Here is a 16,039-nt window from a genome sequence, read left to right as displayed (position 1 = left end):
CACACACACACACACACACACACACACACACACACCAGGATGTTGGTCTTCGGCTAGTCAGCAAGTTAGCGTCTGTTCCAGATGACTCACTCGCTTTTTCGTCCTTATTTTTAGCGATGCCATTGTGCAGGCATGAGTGCGTTTTCCTTGGTATGTGCCGAGCATTTTCCGCTACAACACATATGGAATCGGATCATCGTCAAATGTCTGCACGTCTCAACACATTCTTCACCTCAGTGAGCCCGGCCGTCTATTGGTGGGGAAGGCAGGGTGGGTGTGTTTGTGATTCATTACGCTCCTCTCTGTGTAAGGAAAAAATAAAGCATTCATGAAAATGAATAAAAGCGATATTTCTAAAATTTCAACAAAATACAATTGCGATTTGGAGGTGTTTCCATTGAATGGTGTGAGGCGCATGAGCCGTAACTCTCGCAAAATCTCGTCCCGTGAGATTTGACGAGAATAAGTTTGCTTTTGTTTGTTTACGTTTGTGTGCTGTCAAGAATGGTTGTTCTATTTTTCTCTTTGATTACTTGTAAAAAAAAAAAGAAATTCTGTCTCCTCCTCCGTCCAAACATAAGTGAACTGGTCACGTGACCCTGTACGTCACGTCCGCTGATGTGTAAATGCAAGAATAGTGTTTCCATGACACTTTTGCGATATACCTCTACATGGATACGTCTGAAAAACCATCTCGTGAGAGCATCAAAACCTTTTAGCCGTATTTGAGAGGGTTTTCCAAGTCTCTGTGTTTCCATTAGCAGTTTTTTATTGCAATATTTAGGCTTTGTGCAATTCTAAGGTTTAATGGAAACGCAGCTACAGAGGCATCAACAACCCATTGAATTGAAGGGATTTCATCACTTAATTTGTCCTCATGTCAGCACCTGCCTTTGACTGAAGCCCCCCCCCTTCTGGCGGAGGACAGCAGGGGATCTGATTGGGCAACACAGCTTCACACTAGTTTTGCGCGCACGCACTGTATCTAACTTCCTGTCCCAACTGCCGTAATCCCTGCTAATCCAATCAAGGCGAGGCAGCGCTGCGGTGGCCAGTGGACCGATTGGAACCAGGGCAGAGAGTCTCCCTTCGTGCGTCTGTGATGGGGGAAGGAGGGCGCCAATCTCTGCCGCCCTGATGGCTCATTCCGCTAATTAAGGGGTGAGAAAGTGGAAATGAGGTTGAAAGAGTGAGAGTGGTGTGCAGCAGGTACAGCGGGTGCCCCCTGGCCATCAGGGAGTGAGGAGGCAAAGGGCGGGACATTACATCATTACATAACACACTAATTTCATCTTGGCCTCATCTCTGCTTGGCTCCCCTTTTGTCGCCGCTTTCTTTGGCTCTCTGAGAGCGCCCGGATGCAATGTGCCACTGTTTGCATGATGAAGCAGTTCGCCCTCTGCATGTTGATCCTGTGGCATTGACAGTGTGGTGGGCGGTGTGGGGGGTTGGCGTGCACGAGGAAGCAGCCTGCGGGGAACAAGTGGGAGCTCAGGCGGCCAGCCAGGATTTTTAGGAGATGAATGATTTAGACTGGAAGAGGGCCACGGCCTGGTTTCATCCTCCGCTGATTATGGCAAAAAATATTCCATTACATCATGTTGCAGTTGGCTTACTTTATTCACCATTCCACAACCAGGGCCTGAAAGGTCCTTTTTCCGCTCCGCTGGCATTGCAGGTTTACAGTGTGTTCGCCTGTGATTCCTCAGGTCAACACAGAAGACGTTGCAACAAAGACTTCCACGTTGCCAAAGCCCTTTTTTTTTTTTTTTTTTTTTTTTACAAGTTCTAAGGTTGTACGTAGCAACATGCTGACAAGCCAAAGCAAGTGGCAAGTGGTTACGTAAGAAGCATCACGTTAGCGGCCAACCGTTGTGGGTTATTGGCGTTTAGCTCTAAGCGTCAACAGTGTCACAAATCCACTGAGCCGACTGAAGCCTCATTTCATATTCGTCGTGTTTGCGTGCCTGCGTTTTGTCCTTTGAGTTGGTGAAGAAGGAGGGCAAACGTTCAGCAGAGGACTAAATAATGTAAAACTGATTCAAGTCTTTAAAATGCTCTCAAAACCTGACTGAAATCGTGGACAGGGTCACTGAAGAGCACTCAAGAGGACTCTTTGAAATCTCTTTTCAATTCAAAAACAAAGATTTATTAAGATTTATTTAGGCTTATAAAAACACAATTTTACTTTTCAGTGAGTCACTGCCGCAACCGCAGCACACAGGTGTTGGATTGGCAGCAACATAAACAGCAGCAATTAGCAAGAAAACGAGTGCTGTGTTCATTATTAAATTGCTATTTCTACCGAGAAGCCTGTGTGACTTACCATACATGGATGTTTCGAAATGAAAGCGCTGCTACTGAAAATATTTGCTTTGAGATTAATGGTTGAAGATAATCATCATGCCAAAAAACAAAAACTGGGGTAAATTCCAACCACTCGGCTGAGTTTAATGTGAATATTAAAGGTATTATCACGGCTCAGTTTCGCACTGGGACATGGTTTGGCAGGAGAAATACAGTTGGCATGAAATGTGCTCATGCTACAGTCTGCAGAACATTTTCAAGAACTAGGTCACAATTCTTTCAAGAGAGAAACCATCCTGACGTTTCAGAAAAGTGACTGTCATGTTATTTCAGGAGACAAATATTGAAGTTCCATGTTCTCCCCTCAGGCTGGCGTGCTGCAGGTGAAAAGGAAAAGAAAAAAAGGCATCAGGTTTCCTTTGGACTCATTACCGGCCAGGTGCTGCTCATTGGACTCTTTGTTCAGCTCACCCGTGGGATGATTTCTGACTATTCTTATGTTTTTTAGTTTGGTTTTGCGTACTTGGTAAATGGTTTTGGGTCACTCAGTTGAAGCACCTTGTGTCACTTCATTGCATCGTTGCATTCAAAGGCCTGATTTCGAAAACAATCGGCAAAACTGACCCAGAATGTGGCCGCGCCTGTCGCTCCACTGCAGCTGAAAATCCCAATCGTGACACTTGGAAATTTACCTCAGCCAGTCGATCCAGAGCGGCGGCCTGTTGTTCCTTCTTCTTCCTCTGCCGCTGTCTTTGTATAAGTGCCATCTTAATCTTCTCACCCTGCACTGATTTGACCGACTCAAACTGGATTACACGGTGCAGGTTAGATTTAGACTCAACAATGCAGGCAGCAGATTTTGTTGGCTTATAACAGGTGCACCTTGGGGGGGAAAAAAAACATCACAAAGGTTTTTTGATCGTTTGCCACAGTCTTCCTGTGTTAAGAGGAAGGGGCTGCTGCCGTGCTCTATAAATAGATGAGGTCAAATGTTGCCATGAGCCTCGGCAAAAAAATAGAATAAATAACAACAAAACCCGGCACAGCCCCGGTTTTTATCTCCTCCCCGGCTCTGATTTCACAGCCTTGACCGACTTCAGGGGCATCGGCTGCACGCTGCCCGCGTGCCGGATTGTATGACAGGACAATGGGTTGATTCTCCGGTGGCCGCGCTGCTGCTCGTGTGTCACATGCATGGGACGAAAACCACGTTTGTTTGCCGTTGTCGCTGCTGTCTGCAGTCTGAAGAACTGAGCTTTTGATGAGACCATGCAGACCAACACTGAGCTGAGAAAAAATAGGCCTGCAGTTCTCAGATAGCCAATTTTACCGGGAGCCAGAGAACGCAGTCCTGAGAGTCTTGGTGCCATCGAAGCATCTTCACCATCAAGTTTAGGATCTAGGACTTGATTTAACGGCGGATCATGTGCCATTATGAACTCTTGCCTTCCCAAACATGGACAAACACATTCTACATGGACAGCAGCTGTACCACACCGCCACTTAACATTTAAACCTATTTAAATTTTATAATAATTTGATGTACACGACACAACAACATCTATTTTCATACATCAACATGTTTAAATTGATATACCTCATATGCTTATGTGTGTCTTTCTGTATTTCTATATTTGAATGAGCTTTTCCTGGCCACTGTCGCACCTTGCTTGCTGCGGGGGCCCACTTGGTTTTTCCTCTGATTGCACAAAGCACTTTGTAGAATCGCGCTTTGGATGTGATTTAGCGCTGTGCAAATAAAAGTTGATTATATGTAGCCCTGGATTTCACCATCGAGTCGGTTAAATCATGGAGTGGTGGAGGAGTGAGATTTAGAGTGCGCAGGACCGGGACACGTGTGTGACTTTCCAAAGCATAATCAAAGATTCTGTCAGGGGAGAGAAGTAAGAACCATGCAGTCATGAGAGGTCGAAGCCATTAAATTAAAAGAAAAAAGGCTTGAACTGATTAGTTTGTGGCTGTTAAATAACAAACAAATTCAGGACAAGGCCATCTCAGACTCCATCAAAGAAAAAAAGTGTGAATGAGCAGAGATGGTGAATTTTAAAACCTGGCTCATTGACTGAAGGATTTGTCCAAGAGACAACCGGACGGTGTTTTGATGATGAGACACAACGTTCCGTCTGTGAGCCTCCAAAGGTGCGACACTGTGTGAAGCCTGGCGAGGGCTGCTGTTGCCATGGCGATTCCAACTACCGTTACGCAACTGCCCCACTTGCGGCGGCGGCGACTTCGCCAGTGAATGGGGTATGAGGACACACACGCGACACACAAAGGCGTACGCACACACACAGGCCCGCACACGCTCTCGCACGTGACGCACGGCCCTGCACAAGCGGTGGCTCTGCCGCACGCTGGGGATGATGCTGAGGAGAGACGTATCATAACGGGACAGAAGGACGGAGCGGCGGTGCTCTGGTGGCTGAAAGCAGCCCAGTGACCCTGAAGCTGTTACACAACACACACACACACGCACACACACACACACACTGCTCTTCCCAGGAGAGTGCGGATGCAGCTTATCTCCTTCGTCTCACCTCGTCTTCATCGCCTGCCTGGCGCGACATCAACCCCCCAGCGGCACACAGAGCATCACGGCAGCCGTGGCGGCTCTGCGACGTGGAAAACGCAACAGGCGACGGCTCTAAAAGTGGTCTGTAAATACCAGGCGTGCCTGTAAATATCCCCCCTTGACGCCCCGCACTCAGAGATTAAAGTGTCTGCCGTCCAAAAAAGCTCAACTGGGTCACGCCGGAGGTTCTGACCTTTGGCGCTGCTCTTATGCGGGATTACGCAAGGGAGGACGGCACGCAGCATGGCGTGTGGAAATGTTGTTGGCCAGAAAGACAACATAGTTCCCGAGCTCCGTCTTCTATTGGCACAACTGCCACATCTGCGGGTTGGTTTGTGTTCTCTGGAGGAGGAGCCTTCACGGACGGCACATCATTTAGCACATTAATGGGGCTGAAATACACAAAATCAAAATCAATTCAATCTGATTAAAGACAATACTGCCCTATTATTGTCCACTACTGAAAATGAGGCCTTAGCTCTTTGTGATGTCACAAAAGGTACCAAGTACCCTGCAGATAGCCGATTCTACCCCCTGCCTGATTCTCACTGTCGTCCCAACAAACGTCCAGCAAATGATCGGTTGGAGCAGGAAGGTTAATCCCACTATTTTAATAGGAGGCTAAAAACAGAGGGCTAAATCTAACCTTTTTTTTTCTGACGGATAATTTATGTGGGACCTTTAGTATTTATTCCTGCCATAAGAATGAAGGGGTCCAAATTATATTCATACAATATTATAATTTCCTTTCTACCAATAAAAAAGTGAAAAGCTTTTTGTCACACAATGAATCATGAATTTTGTCTGAGGCTTATCAGAACAACTTTGTATTCTAGGAATTTGTTATTTGTGAAAAAAAAAAAAAAAATTGGCTAAACTTTGAAGTCTGTGGGATCGGTCACAAGCTCACAGCAGAATTGTGGGAACGTCATCGGGGCATCAGGCTGGCAGTGCGTAACCACGGACACAAAGCATCTGATCAAGATGTGTGTTTGGAACCTGATGATGAGAACGGCCCATTTTTACGCTTTGCTTGTCGGGTTAAATTGTAATCCACGTGTCGGGACGGGACTCCATCAAGTCCTGCGGTACAGGACATTCCACGCCGGAACGCTAATGGCCTGCGCTGTCTGTTGACACAAGGAGCAGCAGCAGCAGCAGCAGCAGCAGCAGCAGCCTGTGACTCTGCCAGGCGACTGTTCAGCGCGGCTCCATCCGCCTCGGACCAGTCGGAGACGATCTGGACCGGCTGAGGCCGCCCCAGGGGATTGTGGGTGCCGTCATCCTTCCTCCCTCCATCGCCTCCTCCCACTCCCCCGTCCCCCAGTGACACCAGGCACACGACATCGCGGCTGGGTGCCCACATCCTGTCCCTCTGTGCGAGGCTGAGGTGACATTTAAATGTTGCACATAAACAGGAAGTGTTGCGGTTTCTGCGTCTCCAGCTGGGCCATTTAACACGCAGGTGTCGGAAAAAAAGCAAATGTCGACAGAAATAATAATAGCAGATCAAATAATGATAGCAGAAAACGAGGCAGGGGCTAGCACAAATCAGGAGTTTAATCTCTCCACCCCAAAAAACAGCAGCAGACTGCGGACGACACATAAATACAAGAGAGGTATCCAAACATGTCAAAGAACAATATTCATCATTAATATTGTTTTTCTTTTCTTTTTACATATAACAACGCGGAATGTAGTACTTTTTCATTAACATTCTTTTTGAGTTTTTTTTTTTTTATCTTATGAAAGATGGCAAATAAAGAAATAGCTCTAAGCCCTCTATGAATACAGTCTGTTGAGTGAAGGAGAGCAGGGGCAGGGTGGAGAGGATGGCGGTGGAGGGCCCCCAACCCGTCATCACCATATCGACCTGCTTGTCCAGGACTTGTCCGCCCCACCCCGCCCCGCCCTGCCCCCGGCGCCTCAGTGCATGTCGCCGTGTGCAAAATGCTGATTCTTTCTTTGGACTTGGATACAAGCAAACAACACTTATACTCTTCTCTCTTCTCTGCTGGAGAGCAGTTTTCTTTCCCCCGCTTGTCTCGTTTTCTTTGCTGCCTCCATGCGGCCGGACGGCGGCGACGTGAGGTGAAACACAAGGATGGCGAACGGCTGAATCACTGCGGCGCAGTCACACGGAGGTCCGCTCCACCCCCGGATCCCGGGGGGATGGGAAACATGAAGAACACGACCGAGGACATCGAAAAGCACCAACGGCCAGAAAACCGCGTCCGATGAAAAGTTCCCTCCCCCGGCCCCCTTCAGGGTTCGCTGCTGTTCTCCAGCTCGGAGATGATGGTGATCAGGTTCTGCAGGCCGAAGAGGTAGCCGCTGTCCAGGCCCTCGTACACCACGCTGTCCCCCTGGAAGTGTCTGCAGGTGGTGTGGGCAAAGTCGATCATCCGCACGTCCACCATGGGCTCCGAGGAGCCGCCGCCGTGCACCTGGCTCTCCCCCGACTTCCCGCCGCCGCCCTCGCTGGAGGGGGAGGAGCCATTGGCAAAGCTGAAGGCGCCCTCCAGTTGGCCCGCCTCCTCCGCCTCCTCCATGTCAGGTTCGGCCTGGTTCTCCCGTCCGCACTCATCGTCATCCTCGTCCTCACGGTCGTCGTCGTCGTCGTCGTCGTCGTCGTCGTGGTGCATGCGGCCGTTCTCGGGTTGCTGGTGCGCGGCGTGCTTGAGGGGCGCCGTGGCGCCGTCGTAGATGATGAGCAGCGAGCTGGAGTAGAAGCGGTACGACTCGCATGCCTCCAGCGCCGCCTGCATGTCTCTGAGCTTGCGCAGCACCGGCGAGAGGAGCTCGCGCTGCAGGCGCCGGCCGCTGTGGAAGAACTGGAACAGAGCCTCCTTGAAGTCCGGTAGGGTCAGCCGGCGGCCCTGGAACTTGCTCATGAACATCAGCTGGCCCGTGTCCGAGCGGTACACCTGAGAGGGAGGAGACAGAGAAGGTTAATTTGTCATTTGCAGGAAATTTGTTTCCACATTCCGTACAGCCTCAAAAACAGAAAGACACAACTTGGAACCGCGGTATCAGAACAGCAGTGTCACAAATGAAAACACACCCTTCCCCACACACACTTACATGTAACACTTAAGTTAGGAGTAACGTTAAGAGTACGCAAGGAGACGGTAACTGCCTGTAGGGAGTCAAAGAGTTGTGGGACTGTGTTTAAGACAGGCCTTGAAATAATCAACCGCTGGTGTTTGAAAGGAAACAGAAGAAACTTTTGACAGAAAACCTTTTTAAACGCGACAGTGTTCCTTTGGGAACGCTAACTAGCGCTGTTGATAGTCGAAAAGATCTTAGGATCATGTTTAGAAAGCGGTGGCTTATTTTTTATTATTTAAATGAACCTATTTGATGGGAGAGACCACCCAGTCAATCTTTACACTCCACACTTAAGCCAGTTAGCAACAGCGACTGGCGTGAGGTTGTGAAATGAGATGCCCGTCACTGTCCCCCAAATCAGCCGCAATGCACTGCACAGTTCAGTTTTCTCGCAACTATGAAGAAACTGTTTGGCTCCCAGACAGCAGGACTGACTGAACGTATGTCTCAGATCAGAACTTCTCAAGACGAATGAGTCTTTAGACCCAAATTCTCAGCTGTTAGGCCGAGATTGCACATTACAGCAAAAATCATCTGCAAGAATGAGCCGCATCTGCGTGCTAGATTTTGAGTTGGTTGGGTCTCTTCATTGATGAGACACAATAGAAACCTCCACCAGCACCTCCCCTTCCTGCCGTCAGCTCAGTACAATGTTGAAAACCCACCGTCGCTGATTCCCACCACACACACACACACACACACACACACACACACACACACACACACACACACACACACACACACACACACACACACACACACACACACACCGGCCATCCGAGCAGCTTTACCTGCATGCCGGAGAGGCAGACCCCCAGCGTGGACGCCGTGCTATGCTGACACTTGCGGATCTTCACGGCCTTCTTCTCCTCGGTGGCATCGTCCCCGTGCTGCTGCGTGCCCATCTTCAGGTCCAGCACGCAGGGCATCCTGTGCCGCCACGTCAGGTTCTCCAGCAGGATGAATTCTGGTGGAGCCGAGTCAAGGAACCCAAACACATCGGAAGCTACAGTGTATCTGTGAAGGTTCTCAGTCATCCTGGTCATGGTAGTCTTGATGGTGAAGTCAACTGAATGCCACTGGACTGGTTTTTGGTATCTTAGAGTATTGGTCCAGTCCAGTTGTCCTAACTTCACCTTCCAGACATTGATAACCAGGTTCTGTGTTGGCCTTGGGTCTCGCCACGTCCTTTTTAGGGCGGGAAAAAAGGATACTGTACTGGTTGCGGTGCTTGGCGTTCTCCTTCATCTTCTGCAGGTGCTGCTGCTGACACTTGAGGCTCCAGGGGTTGTGCTTGAGCTGCGGCGCGGCGTTGCTGTGGCTGCGCTCCAGCCGGTAGTAGAGCACCTCCGTCTGCCGCAGCCACTCCAGCTCCACGTCCTCCTGCAGCTTCTGGAAGCTGGACGACAAGCGAGAGACACATCAGGCACAGAGAGGAAGGAACCCTGACCTGCTGCTACAAAGCAGCAAATTTTACATATATTCAGGATTACTTGGTGTAGTGAGTCAGACTCACTACTATCCATCAAATAAGTCAATTTGTCCTTCAAATTCATTCATTTTCTCCGACATTGACCCTGCATTTGTGTCTCGCTACCTTTTGTGTGTCTCCAGCTAGTTTTGCTGTTTGATTTGCAGGTTAAGTTCACTGCAGGGGCCACCAGCCATTAGACTGAGTCTGCATATTATGGGGTTTGTCCATTATGGCGAAATAAAAACGAAAAAACACTGCTTGGCTTACATAACGGTTGGGGGAGAAACTCAACTGCTTTGACGATGCTAATGTGAGAGCGTCTTGTCCCGTTACCGTCACTTCTCGTTTTAGTTGTGCTACATTCACAGGGAAACTCTCGCTTCCCCCTCGTCCTCGTCCTCCTCTTCCTCACCTCTTGCTCTTGTCCTTGTCTTTTCCGGAGTGGCGCCCTCGGCCGTCCTTGCTGTAATTCTCCGCGTCCACCAGCAGGGAGGAGCTCATCCCCGGCCCCCACTTCAGCACCTCGCCTTTGGGCTTGCACTCGGCCAAGGGGTCCATGTTCTCCAGGTCGGCCGCCGGGTCGCTGTGGAGGGGGTACGCGATGAGGCAGTGGTTCCCTTCTTCATCCTCCTCGAAGCTCACCGACACGACGCCTGAGAGAGAAAAGGAAACACAGAGAGACGCTTGTGAGTGGGCCGACGTTCCGATGCAGGTCAAAGGTGATAAAATGAGATTTTATGATGATGCAGCTTTTTGCCAAAATGCGAAAAAACACAAATCATGTTCCTGTCACTTCCTCCTTAAGTATGGGAACTCTTCTGTGCTGATTATGGAACTAATTCCTCTCAGACATCAGATGACTAATACAATGTACTGATGAGTAATGCAGTGGGGCTTTTTTTTAAGCATATAAAAGCTTCAAACTATGTGTAGTCAACACCTTTGGAGACACGTCCGGGCAGAGTGTGGCCTCACAAATGACATTTTCTATTTGGAATTAGAACCCAATTCAAATATTGAGGAACAGAAATACACACAAATGCGTACAGCTGATGTACATGCAGTGCTCCAGGGGTACAATTTTTTTTTTTTTTTTTTTGTTAAATAAATGCATAAATCAAAATGACGCTGATTGTCACAATTCATCATACTGCTGTTGCCTTAAGAGGGTCAGGACAAAAAAAGAAGGCAATTCTGTCATGAAGAAAGAAACGTAGGCGGTGCTGCAGGTGCAACAGAGAGTCGAACCAGTTGGACAGGCTGTCATGCTGTCAGTAATATTGAGAGAAAAGGGGTGTGACCGGTTGTTTGAGGTGATGTACGTGTTGACCTCTAAAAAGAAGGTTCCACAGTTCCTGGAGAAGTTTGTTTTTGGAGAACTTGTGCCATCATGCGTGTCAGCTGCAAAGCATTTTGACTAATAGCACTAATTCCGTTTTTCCTGCGTTGCTTTTCTTTCCCTCGTTTGACATTAAAGGGCCACACTGCAGGGTCACCAGCAGCACCCTCTTGTGGTGCATTTTGGTATGTCATGCAGATTCAGATAAAAACAGCCCTTGAGGGAGAGGAAAAAGGGAAAGGGGGAAAAAAAAAAGAGTCCTCCAGTACAAACATTCAGCAGGCACCCAGCCAAATATATGTGGCGGATGAGTGAATTCTACCCTAGCGCAAAGCAGCGAAAGCAAAGAGATGCATGACAATAAGGAAGGAAGGAAGGAAGGAAGGAAGGAAGGAAAGTAGGACACAGTGCATTACCTCTGTACTGCGGGGTGAACTTCCTCATCGCCGTGGGCAGGCTCTTGTAGAACTGGTGCTCGCGGGGGATAAGGGGCTTGCAGATGGTCTGCTCGCCAAAGCGGAGCACGCAGCAGTGGCCGCCCACCTGGTGCACGAAGGGCTCAAGCATCACCCCTTTCTCCGAGAAGCACTGCTGCTGGTGCTTGGGCTGCTTCTGCTCCGCGTCCATGGCCTTCTGCGTCTGAGCCTCCACAGCCGGACCCATCCTCCTCCGGCCCCGACCGCACTACCATGGGCACGGGCCTCCCAACGACAAGTCACGCACAAGTAACGCGGCGGCGGTGTACACACACACACACACACACACACACACACACACACACACACACACACACACACACACACACACACACACACACACACACACACACACACACAAGGAGGGCTTGGCTGCGGTTTGATCTCTCTTGGACGTCCTGAGAGGCTGCTGGTCGAGAGCAGAGCACAGAGGCTTGTCAAAGGATAAATGCCACGATGATTTAGCAGATATGAAATCCTCTTGAGTGCTCCTTGTCAGGCAGATGTTGTGGCTGGGTAGGAAAGATGCTGCCGTCGCAGAAAAAAAACAACAAAAAAAACCCAGAAAGTCCCCTGGATGTTGTTGTGCTGCGGAGGCGCTGCTGTCCGATCCCGTTCGAGGCTCCACTGCAGACTGAATGCAGATGGCAACTGAGGGAGGGCTGGCTCGCTGAGCGCTGCTGGTGCCCCCAACACGGCTGACAGACACACTGACCACGCCCCCTTCCTCGGCGAGCCACCAATCAGAGCGGTGCGGGGCAAGTCGTTGGGCGGTAACCCCCTCGGAGGGAAAGGAGAATGCAAACAAAGGACGGTGGGAGGAGGAGGAGGAGGAGGAGAGGGAGAGAGAGGGAGAGAGAGGCATGAAAACAAGCAGGGAGGTCACGCTGAAGCCAGCTGTTTTTCTCCAACAACAACATCAGCTGGAGTTCTGAAAGGACCAGGCAGAAGAGGCTGCAGCACTACCTCCTGAGAGACGACAGGAGCTGACACACAAGCATGCTGCAGAACGATCAAGGTCCACCAAATGCGATCGGACCTGTCGGGGCTTTACGTGGACATGCTTGACATATTTTGTGCCTTTTAGCCGCCACTGCCGAAAAGGGTTGAGCGCGGTTTGGTTGTTTCACCTCGACGTGAGCAAATATGGAATGAGAAACACATTTTTTGTCAAATTAACAGCAGGATAAAACAAACGCTACACATCCTCTGATAAAACTGCCTTTGTAGTAGGATCTATGCAAATCTCTTCTTTTTCCTCCAGGCCTTCGTGAGCAGCTTGGAGCAGCGTCTTCATACATAAAGCATTTTCTATGATACAGATGTAAGATGACAACTGAAAACTGCTGTCTGTAGCAGGTCGATGAGCTAGAAATCTAGCAGAGCGACATAACCTCCTCACTGCTGATTCACTCAGATTTTAGAAATGGGTTTTTATCGCCCCTGTACTCTGAATGGACTGGGTGAGAATGACAAGTCTGTATCAAACCAGCGACCCCCCCCCCACTGCTGGACACCTGCAGTCCTGCTAATTAAACTGGAGTTGGAGGCAGGGATATGGAGAACAGGATGTTGTGCCGCACCTGAAGAGTTGGGGGTGACCGGCCAGGGTTGTTGATAACAAGGCCTTCTACTACAGCCAGCATGGAAACTGTAATCCTCAACCTCACGAGCCATTCTTGTCACAGATTATGACCCAGAGGCAAAACAACATCAGATTAATCCAGTCTCTCCATTGTGCTAATCTACCTCTGCAAAAAAAACCAAAAAAACGAGTGAATTCTAAATGCTAAACAGGCGTTTTCCCATTTTAATGTTTGGCAGACTGCGCTTGGGTGTTGCTGGCTGGTATGTTTATTTTGTGTGTGTGTGTGTGTGTGTGTGTGAATGCTGTACATTACACTGGCTGACTGCGGTTAAGTCAGAAAGCTCAGCACTAATTCCTCTAATCCTGCCTCTAAGGACACGTGGAAAATAGGCCATGACGAGCGACGTATAAAATAGCAGCGGCTTAACTTAAACGCTGGCGGGTAGGTGTGGTGCTGCTGCTGCTGCTGGTGGTGGTGTTGGTATTGGTGTGTATATAGACAAACAACACGTCAAAAGTATTTAATCAAGGGGCGCTTGTGACCGGACCACCGAGTCCTCGCCGTGTTGTCGTTAACAACGTTCCAACGCAGGTGTTCTTGTGTGGCTCACCATGTTTGGCGATGTGTGTGTCTCTGATGCTTGTAGTGGGCAGCATGTGCACCTACCCAATACCCGATTCGCAACGCAAGCTGAGGTTTGCGCCGCTCCAGGGTCAAGCAGTGCTGCAGCATCGGATTGCGCGGCTCTGCTGCCTCGCCAATAAAGGTTTCGACATGTTCGGTACGTGCGACGGCTGATTGGTCTCACAAAGTTGGGGAGACGTGGGGAGGAAGTGAAAGTTGTGACCTTGGAACAAACGGCTGAGCACAGCATGGGGGAACTTCCTAGAAGTGTGCCAATCGACAGGCAGAGACGCTGGGGCCGACATCCAGCAGGAAGCTGGAATGTTGCCGTTCAGGTCCCCAGTAACAGGGAGCACATCCAAACCGGATCTGAGCTTTTTAATGCAGGCTGGTTCACTGACAGTCTGCCTGTGAGTCGTACTGCCAGTGAAAAGTGCTGGTCAAAAACTATAGGTTCCCTTTATCTCACAAGCCGTAGCTAGCGGTGATCATGTACAATATGTTGCATTTGTTGCTGTAAGTCATTGTCTGTTGTCTGTCGTCAGAGTTGTTATATCACAACACACAACATTGTTTTTTTTTGCCTACACAAACAGCAAACACAGTTTTGAGTATTTCCATTGTGGCTACTGTGAGTTTTAATGTCAGTTGTGTTTTGAAAATTAATAAGATTCTTCCTGAGTTACGTCTGGACCTGTAGACACAAACCAAGACGTGTATGGGTCGCTTTTTTCACTGGGACCATCAGCATGAGTCAACATGTTGATTTTTGCTTTGAAATGGCTCATACTATATACATTGTAGACAACAAGCTTAGACATATTCAACCTGATCTGATCAGGCTATTGTTCAGTTTTTTGTGTGGTTGTCATTTTTGGTCCACTTCCCTTCTGCATCAAAATGATCCAAAAGCTGAAGAACCCATGTAATCAAGTCTCTGTCCATTTACCTCGGCGTTCTGTCCACGTCGGGATTTGCTCTTTGTATGCGTCACGGATCGGCGCAGTACCAAATACTTTCAGAGGTGGCGCTGCCCAGGCTGGTGGAATGCAACCTCCGTCTTCTAACTCTTGACTTGTAACGGCAGCAGGCTTCCAAGGCACCGTGCCACTGCCACCTTCAGCTCTGGTATACTTTTTATTTTGTCTCCATATTCTGCTGTGCCAGGCAGGTAGCGTGGAATGGAAGGAGCAAGCCCCTAATCCATTGCCCCATGCAACTTTCTTAACATTAACACGGGGTGCTTAACATGTTGAGATCAAAGCATTCTGAGGAAGATGAAGGCACTCAAACAGAAAACCCGACGTGGGCTTTTGTCTACCAAAGGAGGAGAGGACATGAAAGGAAGGCGGAGGAGCGGCGACAGCTACGTCTTTCGCAGTGGTGGCAGGTGGTGTTTCAGAGAGGAAAAGGTCTTTCTGCCCCCAACATGCAATTTGTCAATTTATATGTAGGTTAGCTCTGCCCTCCGTTCCTTTTCAAGGGAATGTCCGACAGTACATTTTATTGTCGTACCCGGAGAGATGAAAAGACCCGTTACCTTCTCCTACCTTTTCCACCACATCCATCTTGCCGTTGATCTGCCCTGCTGTAATTCTAAGTTGGTCTTCATAAGGAAGATTGTAAAATGGCTTTGCCAAAATCAGGTCAACAATATTTGTGGGCCTTTTGTCTGCCATTGTGTGCAGCTTGCTAGCTGGCGTAGCCAGTGCAATCTAGCCTGCAGTCTAAATGGACAAAGTACACAACGAATTGAAACAATATTGAACTCGGACTATAGTACACGAGTGTGACAACTGAAGCAGGAGGGTGATTACTGCCAAGCAAATAGTACTGGCCGTTCTTATCTGACGTCATTGTCACAACGTGTGTGTCTGACTAAACCCACAGCGGGACTGTGCTTGATGCTGCTCCGCTGTCTGTGTTTTCTACGAACTGTCGATCAATTCAGGATTCAGACGAGACCCAATCATAATGAAGAATGCCAGCGTCCAGGTCCACGGCCTCCTACATTGACTCCTAGAGAAGCTGAGCGTCCGGGCCGGGACCAACGCAGCCAATGAGTGTCTAGTTTCACTGCAATGAAAAAAAAAACTTCTATGCTGCTCCATTGAAGTCCATTAAAGCAACTTCAATGGACTTGAAGTTGAGAATGGAAGCCGGATCTTAGTGAAATCACTACTGGCCTTTGGGGGCGAATAAGTGGGTTGTTACCGAGGGTAGCTGGGCTCAGGCCTCCCAGGAATGCGACTCACACATTGCACGTGGCACATGATCGAATCAGGAGGAGTGTGTGAATGGAAGAAGGGCCGGGAGGGGAGCGCGTCAAGGTGGAGCGTCCGCTGTCCTCTGTCCTTGTGTGGCCTGTGAGGCTCGTATGAGGTTGTGGACATGTACGGAGCTAGGTTTGTGGCGAAAACTTAGGAGGAATCGGGGGCGGAGCTACAGACAAGGGCGGAGAATGAAACGATGCACAAATAAACTTGGATGTGATCTTACTGAGCTTCGGGACCGCTGGGCACGATG

The 16,039-nt window shown here is 49.2% G+C and overlaps 1 protein-coding gene across 2 annotated transcripts; it reads right to left on the bottom strand.

Annotated features, from left to right (window-relative positions):
• Positions 1 to 6,442: 6,442 nt before the first annotated feature.
• Positions 6,443 to 14,719, bottom strand: LOC142880384 (inositol hexakisphosphate kinase 2-like). 2 transcript variants are annotated; one of them, XM_076014263.1, is made up of 6 exons: positions 14,463 to 14,719; positions 11,241 to 12,081; positions 9,898 to 10,138; positions 9,226 to 9,410; positions 8,803 to 8,978; positions 6,443 to 7,827 (listed from the first exon to the last, which is right to left on the bottom strand). In XM_076014263.1, the coding sequence occupies exons 2-6, from the start codon at positions 11,485 to 11,487 to the stop codon at positions 7,165 to 7,167; spliced, it is 1,512 nt and encodes a 503-aa protein (XP_075870378.1). In that variant the 5' UTR covers positions 11,488 to 12,081; positions 14,463 to 14,719; the 3' UTR covers positions 6,443 to 7,164. The 2 variants fall into 2 exon arrangements, with proteins under 2 accessions (XP_075870378.1, XP_075870379.1); XM_076014264.1 differs by lacking the exon at positions 11,241 to 12,081.
• Between the last annotated feature and the right edge of the window lie 1,320 nt (positions 14,720 to 16,039).

Source organism: Nelusetta ayraudi, unplaced genomic scaffold, assembly GCF_046127955.1.
Source record: "Nelusetta ayraudi isolate G7.1 ecotype Tasmania unplaced genomic scaffold, CSIRO-AGI_Nayr_v1 ptg000168l, whole genome shotgun sequence".
Taxonomy (NCBI): Eukaryota; Metazoa; Chordata; class Actinopteri; order Tetraodontiformes; family Monacanthidae; genus Nelusetta; species Nelusetta ayraudi.
The sequence above is the reverse complement of the archived record's forward strand: the minus strand, read 5'-3'. Positions and strand labels throughout refer to the sequence as shown.